The sequence below is a fragment of the Alosa sapidissima genome, chromosome 14 (genome assembly GCF_018492685.1).
Source record: "Alosa sapidissima isolate fAloSap1 chromosome 14, fAloSap1.pri, whole genome shotgun sequence".
NCBI lineage: Eukaryota > Metazoa > Chordata > Actinopteri > Clupeiformes > Clupeidae > Alosa > Alosa sapidissima.
In genome coordinates, this window is record NC_055970.1 from 8,488,451 (window position 1) to 8,506,287 (window position 17,837).

The window sequence follows — 17,837 nt, forward strand, 5'->3', positions numbered from 1 at the left end:
TTGGTTTGTGTGAATAGCAATGCCCCCTTCAAAGGTTAAACTGTGGAACATATTTGTTCCTTAATGGATGATGGGAGCTGGGCTGCTATTTTACTCTGTTAGCTCTAATAGTGCCGGTTGTTTTAGTGTAACGTCTAACGTACTCATGGAGGGCTGGCTGCTGGTCTCATGCTCCAGCTCGTCCTCCTCGATGCAGGAGCTGATGAGCCGCTCGCCGGGCATCAGTGACTGGCTGCTGTACATGTGCAGGTTGAGGGGCCCCAGCAGTGTGGAGGAGGGGGGCCCGCCGGCCGCCTGGGGACCGCTGTTCACCGACGTGCTCACAGACGCCGCCCGCTTGAACGGGTTGGAGTGGTCGAAGAGCGACACGGCGATGGACGCCCGTGTTCTGGCTCCTTGGTCAAAACAGATGGGACTCATGAGCAATGTCAACAAATAACACAGTGAATGATGTAAACAATGTAGACAGTGAACAAAGTAAAAAAGATGATAATATTCGTAAAAATCAAAATCAATACCTCTGCCCTTCATGATGTAGTCGATAGCCCTGTCGTTGATGGCAGCATCACTTGGCTTTATGTCCAGGAAGGGCTTGTTCCCTACCCCCATTGACACCATCTCCTGCATGCGCAGCTCTGCAGTGGAGCAGATACAAAAAAAACCTGTCAATTTGTGCTACGCAAAAAAAGAGACCGCACCCTCGAGGAGCAGCACCAGAGAATTTGCATTTAAATTAAACGCTTGACACATAGCTGTGAGCTCAGCGTAAACCAATCCTTGTGAGATTCAAATAGCGCGCAGCCCCCGACACGTTCCCCCTTGGCCCAGGGCAGTGGAGGATTGAACGTCTGAATAAAACATGTTTTTTGGGGAGCTGGGGTTGTGGGTTGCCAGGTGAAATAGGAGAGCCCCGTCTCTATAAGTCACCTTTGTTTCGGGTGGCCTGCTGCCACAGGATCCTGGCAATGTCGGAGGTCCAGGCTTGTTTGATCTCGACCGTGCCAGCCTGCAGAATGTACGTCTGGTTCTTTGAAGTTCTCCTGCGGAACCAGATCTCGAAGCGCAAGACGTTTTCACCCGAGGTCTCCGTCAGGCCTACATCGGCCGTCTGTAGAACAATCAAGAGGATTCTGTTTAGGGTCGTCCTAATTAACAGTTCAGCTTGAGTTTGAGGTTTGAGGTCAAGTACAATAACATGATGTTGGCTTGTAAAGAAAAAGCAAGCACTCTGCTTTAGAGGATTGCAGTGTGTGAGTGTGTGTGTATTCAATTGAGTTTTAAGGAATTACTCTTCAGTTTGCTGAGATCAGCAGATGTACTGAGGCATCCCACTTGGCAGATTATCCTACATTCTGCTGAGGCTGGAGTTTTGGTAGCGTGAAAATTAGCTTTGTAGCTAACACTTTCACATGCTACTGCACTGCAGTTTTAGACAAACAGTGACAGGTGCTCTGTGTTTCGATATTTCCATACATAGTTCTAGTATAGATCTTACCTTGAACGAGTGCTTGTAGATGTAGACATCTAGGCCTCCCTCGATGCGCTTAGGTTTGCTGAATAGAATCAAGTCCTCAAACAGGAAGACGTGTCTCTGGCACTTCTTCCTCCCGTACCAGATGGTGAATTCGTCCTGCTTCACCAGCTGGCCCTGCTCCTTCAGATTGACCTGCCAGGGCAGCAACAGGGGGAGAGAGAGCCTTACATCTGACCTTATACTGATCATAAACACAACCTGATGGCCAGAAATGGGGGCTCTGCCCACAACAGATGGGGAAAGGCTTATCCGAATGGGGTGGTGTATTCATAGCAACTCAAAACAACAGTTGTACAGTGAAAGTACAAATATGTCAGGTCAACTGAAAACAACATGCTTTTACCAGTAAGGTTATAAGCAGTCAAACTGGAAAGCCCTCGGGAAGTTAACAGGTTATGTTACTGGTTGCATGCCTTGGTTGTGGTAAAACACACATTCCTGTCTGTCTGTAGAGCACTTGTATTTTGATCCTCCAGACACAAGGTATGTTTTCCACTCAGCGTCCTCATGGGACTCATGGGAACCCATGCATTTAATGTCTATTATCTTTATTCCTGGGCTTACACAAATATAACACCAGCGCTGTGCGCTACCAGGAACATAAGCTAGGAAGCATAAGGTGCAACTTACATCACAGTCGCGGATGGCGTCCATGGCGAGCAGGTCGTTGCCGTGGCGCAGCTGGAACTTGACCATCTCGGCGGCGGCGCACAGGTAGCACAGCTCCTGCTCCTGGGCCTCGCTCACCTCCTTGATGAGGTCCTTGAGTAGCAGAGCGTACTTGCTCATGCGCTGGATAGGCTTCAGCAGGTACGAGGCCAGGTCCATCTTATCGCCCAGCTCCAACTGCTTGTGCTGTGGGTGGACGAGAGAGAGGAGTCAAAACAGGAGACAGATGAAGTTAAGACTGAGGGTTAGCTGTATTGTCTGAAGTCGGGTTCGCTGTTGTTCTGTGTCATTCTCGAATACTGACCAAGCAGACATTCCCCAAAGCACTGAGTCACCCATATAAACCTTTGGTGTGCTCTCAGTGGTTTTGGCTGAGGTAGAGGATAAGAAATGCAAAAGGTCTTTCATCAATTGAGTTGGAATAAAATAACAAATGTGTCTGCGTCCACCCGGCTCTGTGGATATTGGATAATGGCCGGCCTTGTGCTGCACAGGTCTATGGCGGGCCTCCATGTATAACATGCCATGGTGAGGATATTATGCAGTGTAGTGCATTGGGCTTTGGAGTCGTCACTCACCCTAAAGAAGCAGTTGCCATGGCTGGCCAACAGAGCGTCCGACTTGGGCTTGTTCTTGCTGTACAGGGCATACAGTCCAAACTGGTCTTGCTGCAATTTATGAGAAAAGACAATATTTTAAGAAGCCATCCAGCAAACCAGACATTTTCCCTTTGACCCAAAGAATACCCTCCCTTGTTCTCAGGGAAATCGGCAATAAAGTAAAAACAGACATTTATTTGCTGTGTTTTGCTACGTCAGTTGTATTTTTGCAGAGTAGTTTTTGTGATAGGGGGCAAATTGTTTTACAGTCTGCTTTACGCTCATGCAAAATGTGCCCTAACGCTAAAAGTGACTCCCCTTGCCAAAAACCTGTCAAGTTGCTTTAACATTCCTACTGCAGCTCTGTGCTGTAAGCTCTCTCCTTGATGAGTCTGTATTAGTGTCTGACCTTTCCATTGCGTTCTCTGCTGTGGAAAATCAGTATATTAAACCCCAGAGTTCTAAATCAAAATGCTCCACTCAAGCCAGCAGTCTTAACAGGCCACAAATATGAGGGTGGAACAGAGACGGATGTAGAGCCATGGGCACATGAACGTCTGCGATTTTTTTTTCTTTCTTTTTCCTCTCAGTTCTGGCTTAATCTGGCTTTCTTTGATTTCCTTTTGAGTGTGTTTGGTAGTTCTGAGACAGCCCCACGGCCTGGAGCGAGGGGCAGTGTGAGATGAGGGGAGAGAGGGAGAGAGAGAGAGGGAGCGAGGGGCAGTATGAGATGAGGGGAGAGAGGGAGAGAGAGAGAGGGAGCGAGGGGCAGTATGAGATGAGGGGAGAGAGGGAGAGAGAGAGAGGGAGCGAGGGGCAGTATGAGATGAGGGGAGAGAGGGAGGGGGAGGAAGAGGGAGGGAGGCTGAGCTGAGGGGTGGGTCGACGCACTGCCAACACCAGAGCCACCTAGAGAGCGGACTTGGGTAAGAGGCGCTTCCCCATCTGTTTGTGCAGCTGCTCTCTGCTTGAGAGAATAAGCCCAGGTAAGACCGCCAAGTATGGGGAGAGGAGGGGGGTCACAGCAAAAATGAGCATGGGGTGATCTGACCCTCTGTTTCCCTCAACGCTCAGAAGCTTGTCTACTATATTTTTTCCATATGCCAATGTTGAAATAAATATTACAGAAATGTTGATTCTGATCTCTTTTTGATTATAAGTATGCTTTTAATCACTGTAAACTTCAACCACCTAACCCCCTTGTCTTCATTAAGTTCCAACTGGAACAAGTCTATAGTACCCATGATCTTGATAAGTATGTCATCTGGAATACACACTGTGATCCTTGAATGTGTACGATAAAGTATGCAACTTCCTGCTGCCTTATATGTGGGTGAATACATGGGCATACATATTCACCAGTGCCAGTGTGAGGGCACATGTGTGGGTGAAGGCCAGCGAGCTCTTACGTGACGCAGGAAGCAGTGGCTGACACGCAGCGGGTGGTTGCAGCAGCTCTCCAGCTCCTTGAGGAAGTACTGGCTGTGGAAGTCCACCAGCTTCTCCAGGTTGCCGAAGATGACGCTGCGCTTGCCCCGCAGGTCCTGCGGCAGGTCGGCCCGCTCCATCTCAGGGAAGTAGTGGTCAATGATGTAGCGTAGCGAGCGCACGTACTCCCGCTCCGTCGTCACCATTTCGTCCACGATGTGGCGCAGCTTACTGTGAGGAAGAGGTAGATGGACACAAACATGACTAACTAAAGTTACGACCCTTACAATCGTTTCGTTTTAGAAATGTATTTGCTGTATTCACCCATATAATCCTGTACACATAATGCACTTAAATGTGTATTTTGTACTTGCAGAATGCCAAAGCACACAAAAATGCACATGCCAAAACACACAAAAATGTATAAATAAATTGATGTATTTTTTTTAATATATGTTCAAGAACACTTGAACAACTTTTCCATGAGGCAAAATCCTGCTGCAACGTGAAAGCTAACATAATCTGATGCACTGAATACACTGATGACCTTTTCAATAAACCAATTAAAGTCCATAAAAACATTTACAAACACAAAGAGGTTTTCTGATACAGACAGAACACAGGAGCCACAGGAAAACAATGTTGGCTCCATGTCTTTGTCTTATCAGTACTTAGAATTGTATTATCAGGCAACCAATCTAATACCTTATTATTATCTTCCTTAACCGAATTTGAGGAGATTAATAGGCAGGCTAATCTTGACAATGAAACTCAATGCTTTTGTTATTGCTCGCCTTGGAGACTTACAAATGGTCAGTCTGGTATGACAGCCACAGAAATTAAAGCAGGAGGTTGGTCAGCGTAAAGAAAAAATGATATCAGATTATACGTCTCGCTAAGGAGCAGGGTCAAAAGATATGATTACAGCCCAGAACATAAACAACTTATCAGCCTCAGCCTCCCTTAGTTCCCACTGGTCATCTGAGTCCCACACAAATAGCAGCAGCAGGCTGTGATGGGGGCTGCCAGAGAACAGCGTGCTCTGTGTGTTTTGGTAGGGTGGACGGTGTCTCCTGTCCTGGCTATGGAGCCAGAGCTGCGAAAGGCTGTGTTTACGGCGCGAGCAGCGTGCTAATCTCAGCCTCGGAGGACATTACGGCTTATTCCCCCCCCCACCCCCCACCCGCTATGGGGTCCCTGGCATCTGTCTGCTGTGTTTATCTCCAGTTTGCTCTGCTGCAGTGCAGCCAGGCCAGGCCAGACATGGAGCCTGCAGAGAGGGCATGTGGAGGCCTGGGCCACGCACACCAGAGAGAGAGACAGACAGGCCGACAGGCCGACAGACAGACAGGGTGGCGTGCTGGGCAGGAGCAAGTCGAGCAGGGAGAGCGAAGGAAAAGGCAAGACGAGGGGAAGGAGACGGAGACGGAGTCCACACAGCTGAGATGAGAGTGGGACAGAAATAGAGTGCGGCTGCACAGGCTGGTCAAAACGCATGTGTGGGCGCCACCGTCCGTAGCCTGTGACCACACACGCAGAGCCCTCAGATACGCAGCACCCCTACTCCTCCTCCTCCCCCTGCACCTCCACACAGACACGCAGCCCCCCCTACTCCTTCTCCCCCTACTCCTCCTTTTCCCCCTGCTCCTCTACACAGACACGCAGCACCCCTACTCCTCCTTTTCCCCCCTGCACCTCCACACAGACACGCAACCCCCTCTACTCCTCCTTTTACCCCTGCACCTCCACACAGACATGCAGCCCCCCCTACTCCTCCTTCTCCCCCTGCTCCTCTACACAGACACGCAGCACCCCTACTCCTCCTTTTCCCCCCTGCACCTCCACACAGACACGCAACCCCCTCTACTCCTCCTTTTACCCCTGCACCTCCACACAGACACGCAACCCCCTCTACTCCTCCTTTTACCCCTGCACCTCCACACAGACATGCAGCCCCCCCTACTCCTCCTTCTCCCCCTACTCCTCCTTCTCCCCCTGCTCCTCCACACAGACCAGGCTGGATAAGTCAACACACACTCTCTCTCTTACACACAGTGTCCACTCTCCCTACAATGACTACCAATATTCTCATATACATTTTCTCTGTCCCACTGGGTCCTTACCGAATCTGTGAACACCCACACACACACACACAGATGATTTTGTGCTCCTTTCACACCCTTGCACCCTTGCCTTGCAGAAGCCAAACATTCCGACGCCACCATGGAGCAGAAACACTCTGTGTGTGTGTGTGTGTGTGTGTGTGTGTGTGTGTGTGTGTGTGTGTGTGTGTGTGTGTGTGTAAGGGGACTGACAGCAACCTCCTGGGAGTCTCGCTCCATCAAGCTAGAGTTCAGTGAGCGTCCCGAGGCCTGCTCTGAGGGAAGCCTCGCTCAGATTTCATTTCCAATAAAGCACGCATCTTGCTTTAGCCCTCCGCTTCATCTTGCAGAGCGTCTCAATGCTGGAAGGGAGGTTCAATTTCAGCCGAAATTAAGTCATCCCTTCAGAGGAAACTAGACCAAACTGGCCCCTATCTATCCACCACCAAAACAATGCCAACAACTACAAAAAGAAGAAAAAAAGAAAGCAGAAGGAAAAATTCCACTTCTGTGGTACAATCTGTCTCCTCGGCTTGGTGATTTATGCTTTGTGATTTATGGGAAATCCATTGTTCTTGCTGTGTCCCCTGTAGTTTTTTTCTTTTAACCTTTTTTTTTTTAAAAAAACAAACAAAAACGTTCTACGTTCACACTCCACTCTGTAGTTCCCACAATCCCCCCCCCTGCCTTTCTCTCCTCTCTTAAAAAATTACTAGGGTTTGGGCCAGGGGTCTAATTGGGCTGAAGTTGCTTTGGCTGTAAACCAGCGGAAGACAAACGTGACAGGCGGGACATCAAAGCCCAGCGGAGGTTCTCATATGGATTAGCAATCAGGGGCACTGGGCCTTTCTAAGAGGGTCACAGGTGGTGGTGTGGGGGGGGGGGGGGCACTGGGGCTCAGTGTGCTGGAAAAGCCATTAGGAGAAGCTTTGGAGCCTCTAGGCAGTTTATATGGTCACCTCACACACACACACACACAAAACACAGACACACAGACAGAAAATGTGCGTGCGCACACAAATGCTCACATATACAAACTCACACACACACACACGACACATAGGCACGCACACTTTTGTGGTCTCTCTCTGTCTCACTTTTTCCAATCCATAGGCAAGTAAGCCCAAATGTACAACCGACTGCCTTCAAACATGCCCATCTGGAGTGTGTGCAGTGTGGAGAGTGTAAGCAAGTGGTGGGTCAATGGCGAGTTTTGTGGTGTTTTGTCAGGAGTCGCGTTACAGCGCACCAGCCTGATGGTATGTGGTGGGGCTGTGTGACGTGACAGGATGTGGAACACGCAGAGACCGAGGAGGATGTGGAACACGCAGAGACCGAGGAGGATGTGGAACACGCAGAGACCGAGGAGGATGTGGAACGCGCAGAGCGGCGCGGTGAGGTACCCACCTGCCCTTGGCGCGCGTCTCTGGCACGGGGCTGCCGCTGCAGCTGGAGGCTCCGGAGCGCAGGCTGTCGTTGGGCCAGCCGTGGGCGGCCGTCAGGCGGGGGCTGTAGGGTCGGTCGGCCACCTCCGTGCTGCTCACCTCCAGGCCCTTGATGAAGACGCCCGTGTTGCCACGGCGCGCCGGCTCGCTCAGAGTCCGCTGGCACGTGCCGTAGCGCGAGACTTCCAGGCCGGCCGCGTCGAAGCTCTGCGTCTTGCGCAGCACGCGCCGGTGGCCCATCTCCCCCAGGGAGGGGAGCCCGGGGCTAAAGGAGCACGAGGAGGAGGCCGTGGAGGAGGTGGAGGAGGTGCGGGGGGTGAGGGTGAGGAAGGGGGTGGGACTCCTCGGTTGACGTGCTGCGGGTGAGACGGTGGGCGCTGAGAGGGGTGTGGGGCGGCACACGCTGATCGCTGCCGCAGTAAGGGCTGCCCACAGGGGTCCTGCAGGGGTCCAGCCATGCCCCCGCTGCAGGGCTGCACGGGCTGGAGGCGGCGCTAGACAGACTGGACTGTGAGGACAGCCGCTCGCGGCCCCAGGCCCCGGAAAACGCCTTTCTGCAGGAGAAGGACAAGCTGCTGCTACGGTCCTGCGCCTGGGAGCGGGAGGAGACGTCCGAGAGGCGCCTGGGCGTCCCGCCATCACCGCCGCCACCGGGATCCGAGGTTAGCGAGCGTCGTGTCCGCAAGGCCGCCTCCAGCTTCTTCTCAAACATCTGCTTGGTCTCCTGGCACTTGGACCAGGCAAACTTCCACTGCTTGAGGCCCTGCTCGCTCTTCAGCTCCCCAGCCAGCTCCTTCATCTCCTGGAAGCGTGGGTCGGGGATCGGGGGGTGCTGGCCACGGTAGTCCTCCAGGTAGTTTATGACGCCCTGGCACTTTTCGGGCACGCTGCAGTCCTCCATGCTGACGCAGGCCAGGTGGCGCATGCCCTCCAGCGCCCACTCATATGCCTGTGGGCACACAGAGAGACAGGAGAAGAAATTAAAATACGTGCACACACACACACACACACACACCCACACAGACACAAACAGGACATCAAGTCTTCACACAAAGAAAGAGTACATTAGGAGATATGCAATGATATCTGAAATGATAGGAGATGATATATGATATGAGAAAATACCATGTACACAACAGCTACTGGCACAGCCGAAGGGTGGAAGACAGAAGAGGGTGCACACCGCATGCATACACGGCAGAAGGACACACACAGAGATAGAAAGAAAGAGAACGAAATAAGGAAAACGACAGGAATTACAGGAGTGAGAAGGGTTCTCCCCCACAATGGGACTCTTTACGCGTGTTAGACAAGAGAGCTTTTATGGGTGGTGGAAGAGCTCTCTGTTTCCCACACACACTTTCCACACACACTCTCCACACAGTGGAGGCAATTCTGCTCGGTGCTGTGGGTGAGGATGAGAGAACAGGATGGAACCCAGGGCTCTAAAAGAGGAAGCCCCAACAAAGAAATGGTCAAAGAGAAAGAGAAAGAAAGCCAGAGAGCTACAGCACAGATCACTCTTCAAGGCCGCTTTGAGAAGACCTACAGTTAAGAAGCGCTAAACATCTCTACTTTCCGACATATAATCCAAATTTACAACTGCTCACGCATAAATCCCCAGCAAACTCAGCCAAGGGCTCTGAAAGCCTCTTGGGACAAGCAGCCCGTAAGATTCACACCTTTGTAAGAATCCGTCACAGTTTTGGGCCAATGCTGGGTTCCCCTTCGTAAAATAAGAACAGAGAAAGAAAGAGAGAAAGGGAGAGAGAGAGTGAGAGTGTGTGTAATATCCTTCCACACACAAGGATACTCTCCACAGGCAACTACTGGGGTAATTCTACAGGGATTAGAGGAGGACATCAAACACACACACACACACACACACACACATACACACTGCTGCGATCCACAAAAAAGAACTTGTCCACTGAGACATTCCAGCCATCATCTTGAGAGCGGGAGGGAGAGAAATTCCTCTCACATTCTCTCCGTGGGAGGAAGCTTCTCTCTCCCTCTCTCTCTCTTTCTCTGTTGACACAGAGCATCTTTCTTTTTCTGCTTTTCTTTTCTGTCCTCCCAAGGTTACCACCCCCCCCCCCCCTTTTTTTTTTGCTGGTAGGTGCTACTTCTACAGGCAGCCCGCACTCGGCAGACATCTCCCCTGGCGAGGCCCTGTCTCCGCTGATGCCAGAGAGCGTGACCCCCACGGGAGGCTGAGGTGACACGGCGGCCACATACCAGCATTTCAGCGCCGCAGCTCCAAGCTACTGCAGTCACGGAGAGGTCCACAGAGGTCACTCCGCGCTAACAATGCCGGTTACAAATGGGTGACAGCCACCACCAAAAACAGAGAGCCAGGGAGAATGGAGAGAGAGAGGGAGAGGGTGAGAGAGAGAGAGAGAGAGAAAGAGAGAGAGGACAAATACTGTGAGGCAAAGAAGGTATGACCCTTGCCGCTGCCCAGGCATAATGAATTTCAGAGACCCTGCTCACAAATTATTTGAAATAGTTTAACGGTTTCAGGGCTGGGCTTACTGGGTAGACAGAGCATGGGAATGTCTCCATGGCCAAACTGGCAGTTCACCAAAGAGGCTACCTAAAGACGGCCCAGGCCGCACCAGGGGTGAGACTGGGCGTTTATCTTCACGAGGGGAAATCGCTCTCATCAAACCTGACTTGAATTCTTCATGCATTCTCACGCGGTGAAAAAAAACAAGGGAGACGGTAAAACGAGTAAAACAATTCATCTGATTCCGCCCCGTGCGGCACATTGGAGAGAAAGAGCAGCGAGGGAAAGGGCTGTGGATGACATCATCTTTAAAATGGCAGATCGAGCTGGGGGGCTTTGAAGTGTGAATGGTTAGTGCGGGGAGGAGTGTTTGATTGGTGAGGGGGCCTGAAGAGAAAGCCCTGAGAGGAGGCCTGGGTGCGCTGCTCTCTAAAGACGGTGCTTTTAGGCGGCCACAAAGGGGCCTGCACTCTTTTGAGCACAGAGGAGAGGGACAGAGGGAGGAGGGGGCAGAGTCATAAAAGACCTGGGTGGTAGGGTGAGAGAGAGAGAATGTGTGTGTGTGTGTGTGTGTGTGTGTGTGTGTGTGTGTGTGTGTGTGTGTTTGAGAGAGAGAGAGGGAGAGAGAGATGGGCCTTGCCAAGCCTTGAGCTTTTTGTACACAGGGATAAATTAAAACTTCCAGCCAGCTAAGTGGGTCGAGTGGAGGTTTTTTAATACTGAAAAGAACTCCTTTCTTCTCTATTTCTTACCAGCACAAAAGGAGGCAATCTGTGATCTCATCTCTCAGTCACGACAAGAATTTGTTTTTCCGAGACTATGGGTGTATCTTTCAAAAGCACGAAAAGGGCATTGCCTGCTTTGCCTAATAAGAAAATGCAGCCTTGGAATTCCACCGGTTACCGTGCCCTGACACATTCACATCCCACGACTTCGGTGCTTTAACGGATGACAGCCCATCATTCTTCAACTTAATCAGCACATTTGCTGAGGGCAATTGGGCATCTATGTCATTCGGTCAGAGTTCAGTGGCTGCGACTGGGAGTTTCACCTCTGCAGTGTAATGCGATGGGCATCGCTGGCTAAACACTATTGACTGGAATCACCTCTATTCATGACGGCCAGAGGAGTAGGCACAGATGGGCCCCATTAGGAAGGCTGACAACCTCCCAGCCTTGGTGGAGGGCTTGCTGAAGAAGAGGCTCTCCACCGTGTCCCGTACTCCGGTCCTTTAATTGGGGTAGAGGGGCTTGTGTGACCTGGCTGGTGGATGGCACGGGAAGGTGAACCCAGAGCTGTGTTGGTCCTCAGGAAATGAGGTTGGGCCACACACACACAGAAAGAGAATAAGAGAGACAGAGAGAGGAAGAAAAAGGACAGAGAGAGAGATAGAGGAGCAGGCCTTTCTAATTAAGGCCCATGCAGCGTGACGGACCACAAACAAGCCTGAACTACCTCCAGTGAGACTCAAGGGAAGAGCCTCTTCTTCGCTCCTCCGGTTTAGAGCCTTTTTTTATGAAGTGACTGAACGGACTTTATAGACACAAATGAACTCAACAAAGGGCCCGAAGGCCAGTGAGAGCTGTGGGAACAGCACCACTCCATCTGAGTCATGACACTGGAGAGAGACCACTACAAAAGACTGAAAACGATACTCGCCACTTACAATTTGACGTTACCACACAAAAATACTGTTAGATGTGGTTTACCAGCCAGATTATGAGTCACAATGGTGCATGTAATGCAAAGCTCTATAATCTGCTGATTTGTGCTCATAACTGTCTGTTTATTCTAGGCAAATGATTCTAAAGGGAAAAGGCCAAGCTGTGTTTTCGTTTGCAATCCTTTTGTCCCGCAACAGCTGCTTTTCTCCAGGCAGACGTGAGCAAAGGAATGCTCCTGCCAGCAGCACAGGCATCTCTGAAAAATGAAATAACGTCACTGCACTGGCTGGCACCTGTATGATAAGTAGCACCCCAATGACTTCACTTCTTGCATTATTATTCCAGATTATTTTGGGGCCAGTGATCCAAGGAATGGGTGGCTGCCTGTTGCTGAGACAACTCTTTGGGGTGCATTGTTTGCGGCACATTGTGCTCTGGCTGACAGCTAACATATGCACGTGTCTGCTGCGTTAGAGAAGTTCCCATGTCTTTGACTGGTGCTTTATGAATGTCAATGCCTGTGGAGATGGCCTGCAGGAGAGTGTTGAGCGATGGCATGCATAAGCAAATGGATCACACACATGCGCACACACAAGACACACACAACACACACACTTATCCAAACACACACACACACAGTCACACACACAGTCACACACACACACACACACACACACACACACACACACACACACACAAAGCACAAAAGTGATGGGAGAGGTCTAGCAACAGATGCGTGTCCCAACGCCCCTCTCCACCATTGTCCCACCCCCACCACGAGCACACTTTTTGTTACTAAAGGGACCTTGATTTTGAAATGGAGTGTGCTAGATAATCTAATTCGATATGCAGAACAGGCTAAAGAGGGGTCCATCAGTGGCAGCTGCTCTCTAGAGAAAACCAACACCCCCCCCCCCCTCCCCAAGCCCCCACCCCCAAAAAATACCCCCCTATCTGCTCTTCTACCCCCCACTTACAACACTTCCACATCTGACAAAACTGTCGCCTGATGGGCCGAGTCTAAAGGGTGTCAGGACTACTTTCAGCGTAGCGAAAGCTCTCTGACTAACCTCTGTTGACACTGTGGAACACAAACGATAATAAAACAGGACGCACAGTCAAAACGAAAAAGATGGGCAATTACTGGAGGTACAAGTACATGTAAATAAGGAGCAGATGCTGAACAAATTGAGGCGGTTTAACGGTGAAAGGATTGGGTGCAGGGGGGTGCTAAGGGGTAGCTGTTTCTGATTGTAGAATGGTTCACTGGTTTTATTGAGGCTAATGATGGTTGGGAAAGAAAAAAAAAAGAAAAAAAAAAAAAAGCTAAGAACGGGATTCCAACTTACAGGCATGTGCGGGGGCCCTCTAGATCACGTGAGCAACAATAATATGCACTCAATCTAGATTTTACGACTCCAGCAGGAAACAAGGGGAGGCTGGGGGGGTGATGATGTGGCTGCAGACGAAGCCTGTGCAATGGGGTTGCTGTCTGCATCCAGTCTGAAACGCTCCGGAAACGCTTTATGTTCAATCAGACGCAATGTCCTGTTCCATTAGTCTCACCTCTAAGTCGTACTACTTCACAGCAGGTCATTCTGGTAGTCAAACTGCCATGACTTAAATCTGTCACTTCAAACAAGACCTCTGAGAGTCACTGACTACCGTAGATAGCTGTTGCTACTAGCTGCTAGTACTGTTGCTACTGTGCTATAAGAGGTTCCTGATCTTGGAAAACTGATCTTGGACCATGACTCCTGTAAGATTTCCTTATCAAATTTATGACAAGGATAACAGCTGAGGGACATAGATAGCCTGTGTAAGGTTACAGCAGTTCAGCTTACTGTTCCATCAGTTCCATAGCCACTCAATAAAAAAAGTAACTCAGCCATCCTGTTTTGACTGCAATATAATTTCAATTTAATGGCAGAGCTAACCCATTTAATGAGAAACATTCAGCACTTCGAGATATTTACATGAACATAATCTCACCATGGGGTGCTGTCTGTTCAATGACTCTACTGCATAAAACTATCCATGGCCTAAGAACAATACAAATACTTTTGAGAGTTAGCCTAGTTTGTGCATGTGTGTGTAAGTGTGCATGATTGTGAGTTCATAACCTAATGAGAACGTGTGAGTGTGTGCACATGCGTTTGCGTGTAAACTTGAGTGTGTGTTGATGTGTGTCAGTGTGTCAGAGTGCAGGGAAGGGGGGGGGGTTTATGGGTAATTTGATTGAACAGGGGGGGGCTTCAGAGGGGGCTGGGAACCCAAAGCCTGCTGAGCGAGCCAATCACACGCCAGCAGCACCATTGGTCTGCATCGGTCTGTCAGTAATCAGTCTGATTCACAATACTGAGCGCTATGAGGCCAGCTCAGACACTAAAAAGGGGAGCAAGACCGCTTATTAAGTCACTCACCCCCTTTCCTCCATGATAAAATATCACCCTGACTGCTGGGGGGGGGGGGGGGGGCAGGGACTAGGACAGGAGGGACCTAAGGCCTCCAAAAGTGAGTTGGGTCTTTTGTTCTCCTTCCTCCTTTCACTCAAAAAAGAGGCTTCACTGCCCACTGAGTGGAGATGGATATTGGAAAGCCTGGCTACTTGACATCAACAAATATGTTGTCTACAGATTTAGCATTTGAAAAACCCCTCATTCCAAACCCATGAGTAAAGCACAAGGAATGCAAAGCACATGGAACACAATGGGGGAGGGGGGGGGGGGGTGATCAATGGTGTGGTATAGTTTTAATGCATTGTGGATTAGCCCAATTTGTAAAGTTCCCATTAAGAGGAGAAGTTGAAATCAAAAATGCAGTCCTCCCAACAATCAGAGTGCAGCTTTGATGCCCAACCTCATTATTAACAGCTCTCACAACACATGCCAGCCAGGTGGCTAATTAGTCCGAGGTAAACTTGCTCCAGTGATTTGTTGACATGTCATTAACAAGCTGTGCTCTTATAAAAAAAAAAGTGTTGAGCTTTGCATTGTGTCTTTTTCCTCTTGGTAGGTGGGGGGTTCTGCCTCTGGGGCACGTTTGTTTATCATCATCATCATTGCAGGGCTTGCTGCATAGATTTGCACAGGGCCGTGCAGTGTTTTGTTACCACAGGTGCTCACCCCCAGCTTTCCCCTGTGCAACAGTGTAGGTCCACACAACTTTGTGGCAGGAAGCCCCCAGTCAATGTGCAACAATGGATTGACAGGCCTAATTAAAAGAGCATGGGGCTTGTTTTTGTCCTTTAGAGGCCAGTCCCTTGGTGTCCGTTGGGGCTGGGGTGGCGGAGGAGGAGGATTTGGAGGGGGTGGGGACGGATCTGTGTTCGGGGGCTCCTGGGAGAGACAGCGGCCCCGTGGGGATCCATGCCTCGAGCCCAGTCAAGCAGCATGATCAGAAGCATGTTCAGCCGTCCGTGGGCATTCAGGCCAGCCCAATCAGATGAAAGGGAGCAGCGGAGACCCCCACTTGGAGGGAAACTCTCCTGTCCCCATCCATTATGGCCATTATGGTTTTTACAGAGGCATGGATAACTGTCATGGACCACGTCGCCTGAGAGCCACTGGCTAATGATGTAGCTAACCAGGGATCTGACATGGCGAGGGTTATTACCTCCCACCTCAACACTAATTGGCTAACTTCTGTGTGGAAACTAGCTTCACCTTTTTTTTCCTTCCTTAGCATCTGTATCCCTCTCTTGTCAACACTCTCACTCTATCTTTGCTTTTCTGTTTCACCGCCTCCTCTTGCACTCTTATCAGAGAGGAAAGTCAAATCTCGTCAGGAGGACACCTGGCTTTGAGATATGGCTCACAGCGCAATAAACCCTACCCCCCAAAACTCACTCCTTTCCTGGACAGACAGGCGACAGCTGTGCTGGCTTCACCGTGTAATATCAAGCAGAGAGGCTCACATCAGGCCTAGCAGAAACAGGAGAGCCCTAGCAGTCCCCACAGGCTGTGGTGTTGTAAAGCAATCAACACATCATGATGTGACTAAACAATGCCCTGGCTTTATCAGTGATAATAGACAGGACAGGAAGAAGAGGAAAGACTCATTTCTGGTGGCCTCAGGCTGATTGGGGGGCAGCAATATCCCAGCAGCAGTCCAGACTTGCTGTACAATTTTCAAAATGGAAATGAGCTGGTCAGTCCCTCTGAGCAAACACCCTCAAACATCACACTGTAATTAACACCCACACCACAGCTGGCTTCTCCACAGAGCTCTCTCCCCAACTTTCATTTGAAAGTACCCCACAGGCTTAAAGAGGGGGGAGAAGATAGGTGGGGGTGGGGTAGGGAGGGAGAGTTGGTAAACTCAAGATAGAGGAGTGACTGTGCGATAGTAAACCCACTGCCCCCAACAATCCTCCTGACCACTTGCCGCTCCATGCTTCGCTACACACTAAAGACAAGAAAGGGCACCAAGTACACAGTTCAGACACAGTGCAAGCTGGCTGAAATTTAACACGAAAGTACCTTAAAAGAACAAAGTCTAAAGTAAGAACAAGGCAAACAAAGATGATGCACAACTTCTTCATATTCCCAAACAGGATTAAGCCAGTGCATGACAACAACAACACAAGACGAGCCCAAGAAACCACACACAGCACTAGTTCTACACTGATAGTTCCATTCTGGTCCAGTTCTACCTAACCACTGAAAGAAGCTCTGTGCAGCGCAGTCCTACCTCTCCGTGGCTGGGGGCTTGCTCCTGCTCGGGTAAGGCACCGTTAGTCCCATGAGCGGGACAGGGAGCTGCAGCGGTCATCCTGTGAGATCTACACACTGACTACTGGGAGCACACTGAGCCACTGGCGCCCGCTCTCCCCACTCATGCACACCTCCTCCCACCTCCCCTCTATTCACAGGCAAATGCTAGTCCAAATACCAGATGGGCCAGCCCCAGCAACTGGGGCTAGCTGAGAAGAGGAGGAGGAGAGGGAGGGAGGGAGGGAGGGAGAGGGAGAAGAGGGGGGGGGGGGGGGGGGGGAGAGAGTGGAGAGGGGGGATGGGAAGGGTGTCTGTCGCCGACACTACAAAGCCACTTGCTTTAAGTGAAGGGTGGGGGGTGGCCAAAGGGAAGATGGAGTGAGAGAAAGCAAAACTTGGCACTGGAGTGCTACCTGGACTCCTTGAACCCAATAAGCTGAGAGGTTGTGTGTGTGTGAGTCTACAGTAGCAGCGCTGATGGATGATCTGAAGCGAGTACCCACCAAGCCAAACCCCATTGTCTTTTATTGTTCAATGCACAGTACACACTGTTATGGCTTGACAAATGGGACTGTGGAAGAATGGTCCATTAAAGTTTGAATTTTTGTGAGCCCCTCCGGGCTCTCAAACCTCGCTGCTGGAGGTAAACAACCAATGAACACTTCCAAACACATAGCGGACAAATCCTGTGGGAGAAAGTGCAAGCAGAGAGAGAGAGAGAAGAGAAAGAAGAGTATTTGTGACAGGGGAAGTGGAGTGGGAAGTTTTCTTGGTATGATTCCATTTTCTGAGCCATTGTCACTGGGACTTCTAGCTGGGCCTTTCAGATGCTAATTCTCCTCGGTGGTCGGCTGCTGAGAAGGAAGTGTGGCAGGAGCCTGGCAGAGTAAACTGTGCTCCTCAGAGACACTGGGTATCAATGTCCTGATCAATACACAGCCGCTCGCCGGCTGTTACACAGCACTCCAGCTCTCCATATCGATATCTTGGAGAGAAGCCCCCGTATATGCACTTACAATTGCCTTCTGAAAACAACAGAAAAATGACCATGCCAGCACTGGTGTGAGAAAAACCCTGTGTGTGTACTTTAGGAAAAGAAGTTTGACTAATGTGGTCTGGAAACGCTGGCTAGGGGTTAAATTCTTTTGTGAAAGGTTGAGGTGCTTGGC

The 17,837-nt window shown here is 50.3% G+C and overlaps 1 protein-coding gene across 1 annotated transcript in view; it reads right to left on the minus strand.

The window, feature by feature from the left end:
* Positions 1–17,837, minus strand: part of plekhg4 (pleckstrin homology domain containing, family G (with RhoGef domain) member 4) — a 61,793-nt gene that overhangs the window by 2,473 nt on the left and 41,483 nt on the right. The window contains 9 exon segments of the mRNA XM_042062238.1: positions 144–395; positions 519–635; positions 928–1,108; positions 1,496–1,666; positions 2,165–2,389; positions 2,782–2,871; positions 4,212–4,461; positions 7,740–8,044; positions 8,046–8,726. Of these exon segments, the coding sequence (XP_041918172.1) occupies positions 144–395; positions 519–635; positions 928–1,108; positions 1,496–1,666; positions 2,165–2,389; positions 2,782–2,871; positions 4,212–4,461; positions 7,740–8,044; positions 8,046–8,726 (2,272 nt within the window).